At 44.1% G+C, this 16,690-nt stretch overlaps 1 protein-coding gene across 2 annotated transcripts in view; it reads left to right on the top strand.

Annotated features, from left to right (window-relative positions):
- DPYSL3 (dihydropyrimidinase like 3) overlaps positions 1-16,690 on the top strand; it is a 72,018-nt gene that overhangs the window by 40,958 nt on the left and 14,370 nt on the right. For both annotated transcript variants that reach the window (XM_038414255.2, XM_038414256.2), the window contains exons 2-7: positions 4,551-4,639; positions 6,571-6,755; positions 9,257-9,421; positions 10,455-10,516; positions 11,130-11,210; positions 15,699-15,767. In XM_038414255.2, coding sequence (XP_038270183.1) covers positions 4,551-4,639; positions 6,571-6,755; positions 9,257-9,421; positions 10,455-10,516; positions 11,130-11,210; positions 15,699-15,767 — 651 coding nt within the window. The remainder of the gene's footprint in view (positions 1-4,550; positions 4,640-6,570; positions 6,756-9,256; positions 9,422-10,454; positions 10,517-11,129; positions 11,211-15,698; positions 15,768-16,690) is intronic.

Raw genomic sequence — 16,690 nt, 5'->3', positions numbered from 1 at the left:
TGCAGAGGTGAGGGAAGCCTTAATATCCTTACTATTCAGATAAAGATACTGACAAAACAAGTCAGGTTGTGACTTTCTCAAGGTTGCAGAGAGAGTCAGTAACAGCCAGTCTCCTGACTCCATCCCAGTGCTGTAACCACTGCCTTAACCTCCTGCTGCTTTTGAAGAGAGGTTACATAGTCAGTCGCTTGCCCTCTCAGTACTGCTGCATTTCCATCTTTTGTTTAGCCCCTTTAGACACTCCCATTGGGCTAACCTGTACAACTAGATATATAACCCGTGGACACACCCCAGTTCCCAAATACTTTCTCTAGCAGGTGAACCTTTTAAAATGCCTAGTTCTGCTGTCTGAACTTTAAGTCAACCATGAAAGGGAGCAGGGGAATTTGCAAGGCCTCTTGCTGCAAGGCCATTTTGGTGCCGGGGGCTGGTACACCTTCAGTCTGTGTCTGTTTGACTTTACATGTGTGATGTGAGTTCAAGGCCTATTTTAATGCTGCATATTTGGGGTGCAGAGAGGGGTGAGGCTATTTCAGCTGCTGGTAATCAAGGATTTAGGCAATACAATAATGGAGAGCCTTTGCATGGTAAAACCTTGGCTAATTTCCAAGACTTCTCTCCAGGACCCAGAGCCAAGGTGCAGTCAGCATTCAGAGCGTTGTTCATTAAAACCCCTTCCCCATCCTGTTTCTTTGTCTTGTTTGCATGTGATTGAGAATGTACAAACAAGCAGCTCTCAGGTGCTTTGGCTGTTGCATGCAGAAGAGGCCCCCAGGAGGATATTTCTCTCATTTTATGTTAGGTTGCCAGTTGCAATCACTATGGTGATCTTTCCAGAGTTCACTAACTGAAGAAGAGGATGAGGGTGGGGAGATGTAGGGGGGACAATCTGAACTTGCTGTAGAAGGAAGGGCTGTGAGTGAGAGTTGAGAATGACCTTGGCTGGTGGGTGCGGATGGAACCTTCAGTCAGTGTTGGCTGGGGGGTCTGATACTAAAACGCTACTTCCCTACCAGTGGAAATAGAGGAAGATGCTGCTGTTGGTACTGAGTGCTTGAGAGTACAATAAAGGAGGGATGGGTTTTGAAAAGTGATGGGGCAGATAAGAACATTGCCAGGGTCGGAGATTAGTTTTAAAAAAAAATCTGATGATTGAAGGGGACTGTGTAGATCCCATATATCTTCTTTTGAGAAGACTAAATCTTGTATGGCATCCCCAGAAAAGACCCTTAGAAGTTGTCCATGTTGATTGTCCCTGGAGCTGGGCTGGTTAGACTCAACTGTCAGCTAAGCTCTGGGGGCGAGAGTGGGGGGAAGTGATTTCCAGCCTGTTCCCGCCCTGAACCTGCAGGCTCCCCAGCAGCCCCCAGGACAGGGGCTTAGCACCCTCTTCACCACCCCCCCTCGGGTCTTACCCCCAGGGAGCGCGGGGTTGCTCCGTCCCCTAGGCACCCTACCATGCTGAGCCACCTCTCTGGCCAGGTTTCACAAAGCCCCTGGAGTCAGGTTCCCTGGGCCCTGGTGCACAATCATCCGTAGGGCTTAACCCCTTCCTGCCTGCGCTGTAGCTGGAAGAGGCTGGGTTATGGCCAGTAGTAGCCTGGAGGTGTTAGCTGCCTTTCAACGCTGTGCGAGCAAGAAGGGATAAGCTGCTTCCAGACACACAGGGGCAGGAGAAAAGAGAGGAGCTCTGCAAAGACATGGGCCAGATCATCCCTTTTCCCCCACCCTTCCCTCCCGCACCGTACAGAAAAGCTGCTGCTGGCCACATTCTGGTGTGAACCTTGGCAGAAATCTGGGGAGGAGGGCTTGTATAGCTGGTGGCCTACATTTCCACTTCCATCTGCACCTGAAAGGATACTATCCATGCTGGCAACACAAGCACATGTGACCTGACATTACACAAGGGTCCTTTTTGGCTTGGTGGCATTAGTTTTTTTCTTCTGGGGAAGTATGTCCACAACAGTAGTAAGGGAAAGGGAAAAAAACAAAATATTAATGGGTCATACAGGAAGGGGCAAGTAGCTCTCAAGACCATGAACCTCTGGGTGACCTCTGACATTTGAGATAAGGATCAATCACCAACCTTAACTGGGGGGAGGGAGGGAGACACAGAAAATACGGAACAATTTGCCCATTTTAAAGAAAAAGCAGGAGGGCTTAAATACGGGACTGTCCCTTTAAAAACGGGACATCTGGTCACTCTACATATATGGAATGTGAAATGGTTGTGGTGGACCCCACTCCCATTTCCACTGGACACACATATTCACATCACAAAAACTACCAGCACAGCTGGAGCTTCTTGGCAATCTTGAAGTGTTAACAGAAACCCAGGATTGAATGGAGACTTGAGCTACCCATAGAGGTACTGTAAATAGTGCAGAACTTCCACATTCAGAGCTTTTACCTTGTACCTTATCTTGTACCTTTCACTAGTCCTGAATTTTACTTATATATTAAAAAGAAAAACTAGAGAAAAGTATAACTTTTTGGAAGGGTGATTTTTTCCCCTTGTGAAGTAGCTACACAGAATATCACTCTAAGGACAAAAAAGTGAGCTTGATTATGCTAGAGAGAGAAACCTTTCATCCTTGAGCTTTGGGGTTTATTTCACAATCTTGGTAACTTTCTAATCTTTGTCTAATAATATACAAATATCCAAAGAAATGGGAATGTGTTTCTTATTCCTTTATGCCAATTACTGACACAGAGTCTGATCTAAAGCCCAGTGAATTCAGTGGAAAGACGCCCATTGATTTTTGTTGGGCATTAGATCAAGCCAATACTTCATCACTACTGCTGAATTCACATTAGATATTGGTATGTGGTATGGACAGTATAGGCATATTTATCATTTCATGCTATGTTTAGGAAGCATTGAGTTCTTTCTCAACAATTGAAAAAACACCTGTGCTTTGTGTAACTCATCTGTTATGTCCTATATCAGGGGTCGGCAACCTATGGCACGTGTGCCAAAGACAGCACGCAAGCCCATTTTTAATGGCACGCTGCTACCTGCTAGGGCAGCAGCAGCGGGCCATTAAAAATCTGGCCCGGCCTGCTCTTCTCCGCCCCCGGCCCCCTCCCACGGGAGCAGGGGACAAGGGGCAGAAGCTTGGTCCTGCTGGTTCCCCTGCCTCTTCCCGCAGTGTGCTGGGTTGCTACCCCTCCTCCTCCTCTCCGTCCTCCCTGCCGGCTGATCAGCGGAGCGGGGTCAGCATGCTCGCTGCTCCCAGCAGAGGCAGAGAAGAAGGAGGCCTGAGCCCTGCAGCCCCACACCCCCCCCAGGCCCCTGCCCTGAGCCCTGTACCCCTCTCACACACACCCAGCCCTCTGCTTGACTCCTTCACCCCCCCCCACAATCCCAACCCTGACTTTGGCACCCCCACACATTCCCAGGCCCCCACACCCTATGCCCTGATACCTGCACCCCCCTCACAGGCCCCCAGCCCTCTGCCCTGACTCTTGCAACCCCTCACATACCCAGCCCCCCATATCCTGACTCTTGCACCCCCCACATCCCCACCCCCACCAAACGGGAGCTCCTGCACCCACCCCCCCACATTCCCACCTGCACACCTCCCACCAAATGGGAGCTTCCCAGGTAAGCAGTCCTGCCCCAACCCTGAGCCCCTTCCCTCATTCTTGCTCCTGGCCAGACCCTACACCCCAACCTCCAGCCTGTTCGTTCACCCCCAGTCCTGTGCTCAGTGCACTCCCACCCTCAGCTCAATGCAGAGAGAGAGAGGAAGAGAATGGGCAAGAACCAGGGAGAAGGTAGGTACCCACTGTATGTGGGCAGGGCCGGGACCCCAGAACGGCAGCGGGCTGAGCGGGTCCAGCAGCCGAGACCCCGGCTGGCAGGAGCTGGCGGATGGAACCACTGAGCGGCAGCAAGCTGAGCCACTCAGCCCATTGCTGGTCTCGGGTCTCGGCCACAGGCCCAGCTCAGCCCGCTGCTGGCCTAGGTGAATGGAACCCCAGACCAGCAGCAGGCTGAGCGGGCCAGCAGCATAAGATGAACATTTTAATTTAATTTTAAATGAAGCTTCTTAAACATTTTGAAAACCTTGTTTATTTTACAAAATACAACAATAGTTTAGTTATATAATATATAGACTTTAATAGGGAGAGAGATCTTCTAAAAAACATTAAAATGTATTACTGGCACGTGAAACCTTAAATTAAAGTGAATAAATGAAGACTTGGCACACCACTTCTGAAAGGTTGCCAACCCCGTCCTATATGTTAGGTGAAGTAATGCCAAAGACTCGAAAATTCAGGTTGCATTAAGCTATTTGCCACTGTTAAACCTGTTTTATACAGAAATAGCTTAATACAACCTGAATTTTCGAGTCTTTGGCATTACTTCACCTTAGCACATCACTAAACAGTCAGAATTTATTATCTAAACTAATTCACACTGCATATGTTGTATAGAAGATAATATATTTGCTAAGCACAGCTGTATTGCAGTAAGAAGGCTCCTTGCAGTAACAAGTATATATTTTCTAACACTCATGACTGCTTTATTTCTCCGTCCACAGAGCGATCGTCTTCTTATTAAAGGAGGCAGAATCGTCAATGATGACCAGTCATTCTATGCTGACATTTACATGGAGGATGGTCTCATAAAGTATGTACAGGATTCCCATATTATCTTATCTACTCTTCGTTAGAGGCAGGAGTCTTTTTACCTCTTGACTGCAGGAGTTGTGGGTCTGTGGGCTATTGTATGCCAGTCCATGTTGGGTGGAGTCTGTAATTTGCTTGCCCATCCGGTGGGACACTGAATTCCTTCCCCTTTTTCGTGTGTGTGTGTGTGTGTGTGTGTGTGTGTAATCTCATGACATGTTCGCACAATAAATCCAGTGAATAGAATTCAGTTAAACTGATAAGTTATGACACAGTATCCATTGTATGCTGAGATAATATCTAACTGCAGTGGGAACAGGAATTATCTTTCAGTTTCTGTTTTGTCCAGTATCCAGCAGAATTATATGTCACATGAATGACACTTTCCCTAATTATACAAGATCCCATTTGTTTGAACTAAAGAGGATGGATATGTGCTTTTGAGAAGCTACATCTTTAAAATTCTCAGAGATTTCAGGCAAAACTGTGGATCTCAGCTTTTCATCTGGCTTCTGGGTGTGTTATGGAGTGCAATAATGACTCCACTGTTTAAAGGCTGAAATTGTTCTAATGTGTAAAGTATATGAAATGGGACTAAATCCCAGTTTGGTGGATTGCAGGCCCTAAGATAGTTCATAGCAAGGGAATTTAAACACTTTAAAAAAAAGCATTCCTTGCCCTGTGATACAAAGAAAATATTCAGCCTTCCCTTGATGGAAATGTATTTTTAAAACCTGCAGTAGGAAAATAATTTTTAAGAGTCATTTTTTTATGTCTGTTTTTTAAGCCTGAAGATAAAGGCAGTCTATTAACCACTGGTTTGGTGCCACGAAGGAGTCGTAGAAAGAAGTAGTGTTTGCTGAATATTCAGTACTGGTGTGCGAGAGGTGTTCTAGGCTGGCTGACGCTGAAATGCAGGGAGCAGGGATATAGTCCTATTTTACTTCCCTTCCAGATACACCAAAGGGATTGAAAGTTCCCTGATGAGGCCAGCCAGTCTTTTATGCCCCTGGGGAGGAGGATTTTGGGTGCATCTAGGGAGGGGAATGTTATGTGGATCTAGGATACGGAGTTCCAGGATTGTAGGGATTAGAAATTAAGGGGCATTTTAGGTTCTAGGTACATACATAGTGGAGGGTTTTAGGTGCACAGGGTTTTAGAGGGGATTTTTAGTGAACTGGGATTTTAGCTGCCTTGCCCACAATGCAGTATTGCAGTTAGCAAAAAGAAAAGGAGTACTTGTGGCACCTTAGAGACTAACAAATTTATTTGAGCATAAGCTTTCGTGAGCTACAGCTCACTTCATCGATTAGCAAAGGTGTCCTTCCTTTTCAAGAAGGACAGGGCCTAATGGGAATGTCCCTGAGTGGGAAGGCATCTTCCCTAATTACACTAAAGCATGGTGAACACACTTGGGCTTGAAAACGACACTTGAGTTCACAAATGCTGCAGCCAGCGGTGTCCGTGAGAGAGGCCTTTGTTTACCTTAGGAACCTTGTGATGTGAGTGGAATGGCAAAACCCTGCAAACCCAGGGCTGGCCCACAACTTTATCATTGCTCTTAGAAGTTTTCATTCTTTGTAAGAAGTAAGCCTCAGACTTGAGCCTTAAGGGGTGGGGTGGGGAGGTAAATATATTTACCGGGGGCAGGGTTGGCATTTAGGGATTTTGAAACCATTCACCCCTTCTAGCCCTTCCCAGTCACTCATACAGTAAAACGGTCCTGTTGAATTAACTCCTTGTGTGGTGGTTTCTGCAGAGCTTGTTCACATGGTTTAGGTTTTTGCTGTCTTCTGTGTTCAGATTGTCTCAAGTCCACTGCTGTCTTGTACCCATAGGGGGTTTTCCCAACTTTGGTAGGTTATTGGTAGAGTATGTTCTAATCAAGTTTCATATGTGTGTGGCTCACCATCCTGATTACTATCTCATAAGGCAAATTGGAGACAATCTAATCGTCCCTGGTGGAGTTAAAACCATAGAAGCCAATGGGAAGATGGTGATCCCTGGAGGAATCGATGTCCACACTCACTTGCAGATGCCATACAAGGGGATGACTGCTGTGGATGACTTCTTCCAGGGAACGAAAGCAGCCCTGGCTGGTGGAACCACCATGATCAGTAAGTCCATTGGGTAGTTCCTTTCATGTTAACTCCACAGAGGCTTTAAAAAGGGCCTGCCGCATTCAGCATCCTATACTTGCAAAAGACTATCTTGTTTACTGTCTTGGCTCTCTTTGTTCCTGAGAAGAGGTGTGTGTTGTGGTTGGGGTTTGGAGGTTTTGGTTTTTTGGCAGAAGAAGCTTTGGTGAGAGAGAGAATGGAAAGGGGCTATTGTTATGCAGAAAGAAGGGTGAGGGATGAATTAGGAGAAGGCAGCTGTTGGAATGGGATTTGGGGAGAAATGTGTGGGAGCTATGTGGGCATAGGGGAGAGGAGCTGGGCAGCTGGAGGAGACCCTAGCAGGAACTGAGGGAAAAGGACTGGTGTCAAAGAAGGGATAATGGGGAGCATCAGTAGATATGGGGGAGACCTAAGAAAAATAGGAAAGAATGGTTGAATAGAAAGAGAACCATAGCAGGATCTAGGTGGACAAGGAGATCCTAACAGAAAACTTGCCACCTGAGCCTCTAAGATCAACAAATTGTCAGCATCCATGCCCATGCAGCCAGAAGTAGTAACCTGCTATCTAACAGAGGGAGAAACACATCTCTCGCTCTCTCCACAACTGAATTGTCTCCTGCCATGCAATCCCACCTCTCAGCCTGTCTTGCTGGCATCTCCAATTAAAAAGGGGTTTAGAATGGAAAGTGAAACCAAGCCTGAACTCTAGCATTTGCTACCAGGAGACAGGGTTATCAGAATGTTTGCTAAAGTTTAGCAGTAGTAATTTTTTTAATCTATTGATTGAGGAGTGTTGTGAAGATAAATTTCCTTGATCAATTGGCAGAATATGCCTTTGGATATTGAAATGTGAGGCTTATTAGTGCATCAACCCTACCTTCCTCAGAAGAGGCTCACTTGAGTGCCATAGAAGCACTTCTGCCCTAGATTACCAATAAACCACAGCACCTAGCATATTGCACCTCAAACTCTCCTAGAGGATTGATGAAAGTACAATGCTTTGAAGAATGTGGGGTTAAATTCTGCTGTGTTACAGGTATGCAGCACCAGTGACTTCAGTGAGATTGCATTTGTGTAGCTGAGAGCAGAATTTGGCCCATAAATGCTGAGTATTATTTTTGTTGGCCCTCATCCTGATTACTCTTAAGTGTCACATATTAGTCCTGTTAATATTTAGGTGCCCCACTGCAGCTGGGTAAGACATCTGCAATAAAAACCCCAAACCAGGTGAAACTTCCTGCTTTGAAGTTTTGTTACCATCTTGCAACTGAGCCAAGAGCTTTTGAAAGATCACCATGGTGCATGAATTTTCTGAGTGATCCCTGGCCCAGCTTGGAGCAGACATGGGTTGGATTATCATTTCAGTCCAACAGTAGGTGAAATGAGCACTTACTCCTGTTTTCATGCTGTTTTGATTGAGGTTCACTTATATCAGGGAGGTAAATTCATTTGAGCCCAGAACTCAGGTGAGGGTCATTTAAACGTACTGAAACTCAGGAGAGGGTCAGAGGACTGGGGTGGGTCAAAACCAAAGGAGTTGTTCATCCAGTCCACATCATGAAGTTTGCACAGCTCCAGTGCCCACAGCCAGAGCCTCTGGGCAACTTAACAGAACAACTACAAACACAATATTCTTCACAATAGGGCAGCATGCCCAGATGAACTCAAGCACAGGGACAGAATGATACCCCAGTATCGCATGCAGTCCAAATAAATAAACAGCGCTAATGAAAAAGGAATCAGAATTGGTGATTCGTGCCCTCAAGGATGCTAGAGATGTGCTCTGGTTTATAACTTGGGCTTTTACTGCAGCAGTCACAGCTGTCTGTGCTTTGGATAACTTCTTAAGGTGTAAGAAAAATTTGGAAAAGTTTGGGTTTTCTTTCTGCTCTCCTTCCCAATGGAATAATGGTCTTCGTCGCAGCATCTGTTCTGTAAAATGGACTGCGGCAGCAGATTACGTCAGGGGCAATAAAAGGTGCATTAGGACTGCATCTTAGCAGGAGACTAAGTTTTAATGGGGTGGAAGTAGGGGTGGGGATGGAGGAGGGTCCTACTGCTTCCAGCTGATTTCTCAGCAGAAGCCTGTAAAAGCCCTTGGTGCAATGCCAAAGGCTATTAAGCCAAGGCTCAGTGCATTTCCTGTGTGGCAAATGCATTTTGGATGTGTCTGAGAAAATGATGGAGGGGGAAGTTCTGAAGAGCTGCTTGCTGTTTTCATTTCCCCTTGTGCTCTGTGGGAGCTGGAGAGAGCAGTTTGGACCCATCAGGGTGTTTTGATTTCATCTGGTTGGGATGTGGGAGGGCAGTAAGGCACTAAGGTAGCAGAGACCTGAGGCAGATTAAGAGAAGGACCCAGTAAAAGATGCAGTGAGAAGCCAGCAGTCACTAGGTTGCTGAGCCATGAGGAACCAATGGGATGGTGGGTACATAGCATGGGGAGGAAGAGCCCTTCTTTCACACCCTAAGTTCTGCGAGCCTCTCTTGTCCACATCCAGTTGACCATGTGATCCCTGAGCCAGAGGCCAGCCTGACCGAAACGTATGAGAAGTGGCGAGAGTGGGCCGATGGGAAGACCTGCTGTGACTACTCCCTGCATGTGGACATCACCCACTGGAACGACAGTGTCAAACAGGAAATACAGATGCTCATCAAAGAAAAAGGTTTGTGGAGAAATGGGGGCGCTTCCTGGTCTTTGCCCTTTATTCCTCAAGTCTCTTTACAGTAATCTCCTTTTTCCAGTGCATGTTCCCATCACCCACAGCTCTGGTGACTCAGTTAGCACATAGACCCAGATCTGCAAAATTGTTTAAGCGCCTAGTGCTCATTGAAGTCAATGAAAATTAGCTTTGAGGATCTGGGCCATTGTGAGTGTGTCATAGGAAAGAGCATAAAGTGTGATTAAAGAACTGAGATTCAAGACTCCTGGGTTCTATCTAGGCCTTTCCAGCCAATTCACTCTGAGTTTAGGCAAGGCTCTGTTTCTCAGTTTTTCACATCTGTAAAATAGGGAGATAATACTTCGTGTGGGGAGGGAAGTTATGAGAATTATTTCACTTATATTTATAAAGCACCATGAGATTCTCGGATCACAGTCTATGCATCATTACAACACACCAGACTCATTGGATTTTTTGAGTAGGTCTCACAAAGGGCCTGAGACACTCACATGCTGTTGAAAATCTTGCCCTTAAATGACTTAGGCACAGAATTTCCACTGAAAGTCCCAACATGAAGGTACAATAACAGCATCTATGCTTATGCTAGTCAGTGGGAAAGTCAGCTGTGCACGCATCCATCAGTCTGCTGTCTCATGCACATTCTGCACATGTCCTTCCAGACCAGTGGTTCTCTGTGGCTTTGAGCACGCTCCCTCCACCATCTTTATTAGACCTTTTTAGACCATGCTAAAGGGGTTAAAATGAGTGGCAGGTATAATTTTGGAGAACTGCCTTCTGCTATCCCCTTGTTTTCTAACATCTCTTGGGATCCGGTGTAGCCGTAGATGGAGAATTAGAATGCCCTGAAAATAAACAAGAAGGAAACCAGAAAACTGTCTGCTTCACCTCTAGCTACTGCCAAAGGCTCCCATTCCATTAGGTCTGTGTAATTATCACATGCCTTGTGAATGTATAAGGGGGAGAGAGCTGGAATGGAATCATTTCTCTTTCTTCTTTTTCCCTCTTCTCCACCTAGGAGTTAACTCCTTCATGGTTTACATGGCCTATAAGGATTTGTACCAGATGTCAAACACAGAGGTAAGAGCTACATTACTGCTTTGTTTGTCTGCAGTCATTGTTGGGTCCCTTTTATTTTGTTAGAACAGTATCTGGAAACAAAGCAGTGTACTGAGTGATCAGAGCAGGGCAAGGATGATCATGATTCAGGTTGCTAAATTTTACAGTGAGGCTTGCAGCCACACTTGGTTTTAATCCAGAGGCATGGCCCTTGGAGTCTATTTCTATCAATCCCGAAATGCAGTGTTTCGATTTGCTATCAGCAGCTTGCTGGGGTGCATAGTCTTTGCAGACTGCACTTCCATTTTAAAGATGTGATGATGTGGCTGGGAGGACCTGCAGAGGTGGTAGAAACAAGTTCCAAAGGTTTGGCAAAATCTTTGAGTGCTTCAGTGGATGGCAGAGAAGCATTCTGAAAGGGGCGTCATGGGATGTTCACCAAGCCTTGTTCTGACTGAATGAGGTCAGTGTAGTGCTGACACCAAATTCTTTCTCTCCAACTTCTATTGTTCTTACCTGAAGGCCTTTCTAATTTTCGGTTGAAAGATACAGCGTGGGAACTTTTTAAAGGTCAAGTACAGACCAAGCGAAAATGGTTGAATAGAATAATGTTTCCTCTTTCACTCTGTTTCAGCTGTATGAGATATTTAGCTGCCTGGGAGATCTAGGTGCAATAGCTCAAGTTCATGCCGAAAATGGGGATATCATTGAACAGGTAAATGCTATTCTACCTATGCTGCCGCTAAAAAGTGTGGTATAGACAGAAAGATTTTGATGCTGTACATTAGAGGAAAGATACTGCATTGAAGCTGTGCAGACATCTTCTGGCAGGAATGGTGTCCCTAGCCTCTGTTTGCCAGAAGCTGGGAATGGGTGACAGGGGATGGATCACTTGATGATTACCTGTTCTGTTCATTCCCTCTGGGGCACCTGGCACTGGCCACTGTCGGAAGACAGGATACTGGGCTAGATGGACCCTTGGTCAGATCCAGAAGGGCCATTCCTATGTTATTATATATATTATTATTTAATATTTTATACTGTGATGGCACCTAGCGCCAGATTTTCAGAAGTATTTAGGCATCTAAAGATACAGAGAGATGCCTAGTTGGATTTGCATAAATGCCTAAGCGGGTTAGGTGCCTAACTCCCATTGAAGTCAATCTCACTAGATACCTATTTGAGTGTTTAAGTTCCTAAATGCCTTTGTAAATCAAAGAGACCAATCAAGTCAGGGCCCCATTGTGCTAGGAACTGTACAAATACATACTAAATGACCCAAAAAGATTACTGTCTAGAATATATATATTACTTAAGGGAGACTGCCATGTCAGACACAGCTGAACATTTAGGCTTTTTTTTTAAAAAAAAAAATAAATAAAAAAAATATCCAGCCATCATTGTACTATAAAACTGAAGAACAATGAGAGTGTTTCCACGAAAATTCCCCTGGTAATAATTTTCTTAACAAATAGCCATTTCTCTGCAGTGTTGGCAGTCCAGCCCTACAAACTAACTAAATCAATTTTTGTTGTTCAAACTGAATGAAATTAAACAGTGAAAAGTGAGATTTTGCATTATTCTTTCACTTAATCTGAAGCAATAACTTCTAGAATAGATGAAGTTTTTGTTTTTGTTTTTAAATGGGTTTTGTTTTGTTTTTAATTTTGGCCTGTTGATGCCCTTTTATGAAAATGTTTTGCAGCATTTCATGCTCGGAATAAAAATGATTTTTGGTTAAACATTGGTTGGAATACTTGTTGAAATTAGTGAGCAGTATTTTTAAAACTAGCTAAAGGAATTGCTTTCTTATGCAATGTAGAGTTACAGTCAGGGGAATTTACCAAGCTGGGTTTAAAAACACCTTACAAGCTGGGTTTAAAAAGAGGACTGGTTAATTATTTGACTGTTAAAATCTTTTGCAACTATGAAAATTAAGGTACTGATAGGCGGGATAATGAAATCTTGTACTATGGGGAAGGGGGGGGTGTTCCCCCTGTATAGAATTGCCCAGTTGGCAGGGTGCATTATGGAGGGTTTTATCTTCTCTTGAAACGGTATGTGTTGGCCACTGTAGGAGGAATGGACTAATGGTTTGATACAGTACAGCAATTCCTATCTGATTACAGTGTGACTCCTGATAAGACACCATGGCACCAGCCAATTTATGTGCTTTTGTGGGGGTTTTGGGGGGATTTTTTACTTTTTATTCTCATGCACTTTGGAAACTGATAAAAGAAAAGGAGTACTTGTGGCACCTTAGAGACTAACTGATGTTATTCCTCCCATGCCTCCAAACGTATCTTCAGATTTAGGCCCAGGAAGCTTAGTAGTATCGTAACCTGAAGGTTTTCCAAATAGTGTTACCTCTGAAGTTGTGTTATCAGTGGGTACCAGCCTGTCACCCTGGTGGTGGATGATGCAAAGTCACCGTTCTCTAGCTTCATTTTCAGCAGCACTGGGGCTGCAGAGAATTTATTCATTTGCTCTGTGTAATTTGATACCCTGGACTATAGTCTGCCTCCTCCTCTCATTAGAGGAAGTGAAACAGTTTCTCAGAAATGCTTTGGTACCTTTGATCCTGAGGAAGAAAACTGGATGGCACTGGGAAGGGAATTTGCTGGCCATGCTTCCCAGAGTCTGCTGCTTTTAGATTGTATGGCTGCTTCATTGGAACCAAACATGTCTGGGAAAATGGCTTCTATCTGGGCTCTTCCTATATGGAAGCTGCTTTCCTCTCTATAGACTCCTTTGTGCTAGAGTGTTAGGTGGAGGTTGTTTGGTTTTTCCAGAATGCTGTGGCCAGCAATAGAAAAGCTAACCCCTATTAGGAAAAGATTAATATTTTCCAACTGGATGAGCTTCTCGTGTTTTATATTGACTTCTCTTGGGTTGAAGAGCAGAAATAAAGGTACACAGTACCCTGTGCATGTCACTCTTATGTGGAAACAAGACTAATTTATCTTCCTTGCTAAACCCAGGAGTCAGTAGAAAACATTTCCGTTCACTGTTAGAGAAATTGATACGCAGTGAATCAGAAATTATCCTAATGGAACAGAACGGTCCATTGAGTCCAGTATGTTCACTCTAACAGCAGCCAATGCTGAAAAGCTGCAGCAAAAGGAAAAGACCCTCACAATGTGCAAGGCCAGTTATGTTATAATGTGGTGTGCAAAATACCAGAGCCATAGGGGAAGGGGAAATTTCTGCCCAATACAAGGAAGCAATCAGCAATCAATACAAGGAGCTGGATTCATGGGATATGAGGGGGTATGGAATGAGGAAAATACTGTTTTGATTTTAAATGGATGGATTGCGCTATTATGGTGCCTTGTAGTTGGTGTTGTGGATACAGAGAATAGTACCTCTGTGATTTTTGAAGAACCAGGGACAAATTTGCTCAATTTTACTCAGTGGCACATCCTCAGTTTTTTCTTTCCCCTTTCTTTGGAGGAGGTGGATTAGGAGGAAAGTCTCCAAACTAAGCTCCGAAGTACCCTGCAGACTGCAAGAATCAATTTTTCTTCACAGATTTAAAGATCCCCAAAGTTAGTCAATGTCTGTTTTCATACGAAAATGGAGAGATCAAAGAATCAGTGTTGACTAGGAGTTCATGCTACTTCAGTCCCACCCTAACCATCAAAAGCTCCAAAGCTGTGTGCAAGGTTTAGTGGTGCTGTGCAGCCTTGAAAATTACTTCTGCCTTCCAAATTAATTGATACAAAATGTCACAAACTGGTGACTGATCCAGAATGGGATTAGATTAAGCTGTACAAGTGAGTATGCTGGTCAGTGATCCTGTTTCTGTTCCTAGGAGGAAGGTTAGGGGACTTTCCCCAACCCCTCTATTCTGGGTCATGGTTTGTTTTCCTCTTTACTATCCTAAGGTCACCTGTGTTTCGTATGAGTTTGATCCACATAAGAGAGAGGAGAGGGGTACACAGAGCAGAGTAAGGGCGATGCACTAAACAGTGGAAACTGAAAGGGGGATGTGGAGTATATTCCTTGTTGTTGGTGAAGATTGAGAAATGAAAAGAACATTGTTGAGTCATTATTTTGTCAGCTCTTTGTGTTGTGGCTGAGAAGGTAGGTGTAGGAGGCGACAATGCATGGCAATTATATATATGGCAATTTACCTCTTCAAGTGTTGTACAGATATTAACTGTCACTGCTGGAAGCCCACCTTAACTATTCATCTAGATGTGATTTTTTATTTTGTAGTGCCAACAGCATGCTCAGTGCTCCGAGAGACACAAAAATTAGGACAATCAGTGCCCCAAAAAGCTTAAAAGCTGAAAGACTCCTACAGGATAGTATTTCAAAATGCAACAGATGTGCACATTGCAGTAACATTTGCATTCAGAATGCCTGACTCATTCATGACATGGTCAATTTTTGAGGGTGTCTGACAGATTGGAAGCCAGGTAAACGGTATGGGAAAGCCTCTCCCAAGCTCGGTGTCCCCCCCATGTAACGGATTGCAAGCCCCTTGTGGGCTGATGATAACACACTGATAAGGATTTCAGTTAGGATTGATCTTCCACTGAGCTGAACAATTCCTGAATGCCAAAGGTCAGGCATACCATTAAGTTCATGTACATGCCTGTCTGATTGTACTGTATATGGTTGTGGTTCCTCATTATAGCAGTAAAATGTGTTGCTGATTGTGTGTGGGGGGGGCAGGAAAGCAACCACACATTTTAAAACATTCTCATATAGGGCCAGATTCTGCTCTCATTGATGCCAGTGAACTCTGTTGATGTTAATGGAGCTGCACAGGTGTGACTGAAAAGAGAATTTGGCCCAAAATGGATTTCTTTTAATTTTCTTGATCTCTTCCTCAGTAGTGCTTGGATGTCTTTGGGAATAGCAAAAGCAGAGAAAATTAGACACATGCCTTCCCCTGAATTTTATTTATTTTTCACCTGTTCTGCAATTATTTCAGACCTGTTTACTCTGAATTATCACTTCCAAAGGAAGATTATTTTACTCTCAACCTATGTATTTACTTATCTTCCCCATTGTATTCTCTGTGTGTCTTGGTAGTCTTGTGAACCACCTGCAGCAAATCCACAGAGATCTGCTGTGCTATTTGATAATCAAAATCCTTACAAAATGCTGAGTAAGGTGGCATTTGTTTTTTGACATAACTGGCAGATCATATTCAGTCTCTGAACTTCCCCGTGTCTTTTCATTCTTCTAGGAACAAACCAGGATGCTGGAGATGGGAATAACTGGCCCAGAGGGCCATGTACTGAGTAGACCAGAGGAGGTAAATGACAAATGAAAAAAAGATAAACAGTGCACCATTCTTATTACACTGAGACTCTTTCCCCGCAAGTTTCAGCCATACTTAGCATACTGGTGTCTAACAGTTCTATTTTATCTATACTGGCAGTTCAACCATACTCATCATCCATTCAGGGAAGGGGCCTTTGGTGATAAACCATGTTCAATATCAACCATGATAATTCAGTTTCCTAGCATAGACAGGAGTCCATGCGTCTTCCTAAAATGCAGTAGCCATAGGAAATCAGTGCTGTCAGGCTGCCGTTAGTGCTACTTCTGATGCATTCATATTTGATAGGTGATTCCAGTGGTGAAAGAAGCCTGAGATCAGAGAATCAGTGCACTGAAAATGAGAGTACCTTTAAAAAAAGGACATCATCCATTGACCTCAAAGTGCATTCATATTGTAAAGGAAAATAGTGCAGACTGTATCTCCAGCTTCTCCCTCATCTAATTTCTACTTAAGGTCTAGAATGTGTTAAAATGAGACACACGAAGCCTTTGGTGGTCAGAATGGGGGATTTCCTGATTGTGAATCACTGTCAAGACATTTAACTGGATTATGTCTACTCTTTTTATTTGCCCATTAAGCTGAGCTCAGTCTAATTTTAGATTATTTTATAAATGTCAGATTGCGGGAGCTGTGTGCTCAGAACTGTTTTTAACTTTCTACAACACATGGAAGCAAGCAAGAGAAAATATAACTGAAATCTGCTGCAGTCACAGGGAGGAGAGGGGAGTGGATGTGAAGATTTGTACTTCAGACTTACAATCAGAAATAAAATAAATCTGCTTAAATTAATGGTATACCAACGAGGTTTATATAATGTATAGTTTATTCTCTTTGAGATGTGGGACATTAAAATGTCTCCCCAGAAAAAAGACCCAATGTTAACTATACTGGAA

The sequence above is a fragment of the Dermochelys coriacea genome, chromosome 8 (genome assembly GCF_009764565.3).
Source record: "Dermochelys coriacea isolate rDerCor1 chromosome 8, rDerCor1.pri.v4, whole genome shotgun sequence".
Taxonomy (NCBI): Eukaryota; Metazoa; Chordata; order Testudines; family Dermochelyidae; genus Dermochelys; species Dermochelys coriacea.
This window is presented reverse-complemented; position numbering and strand designations above follow the sequence as displayed.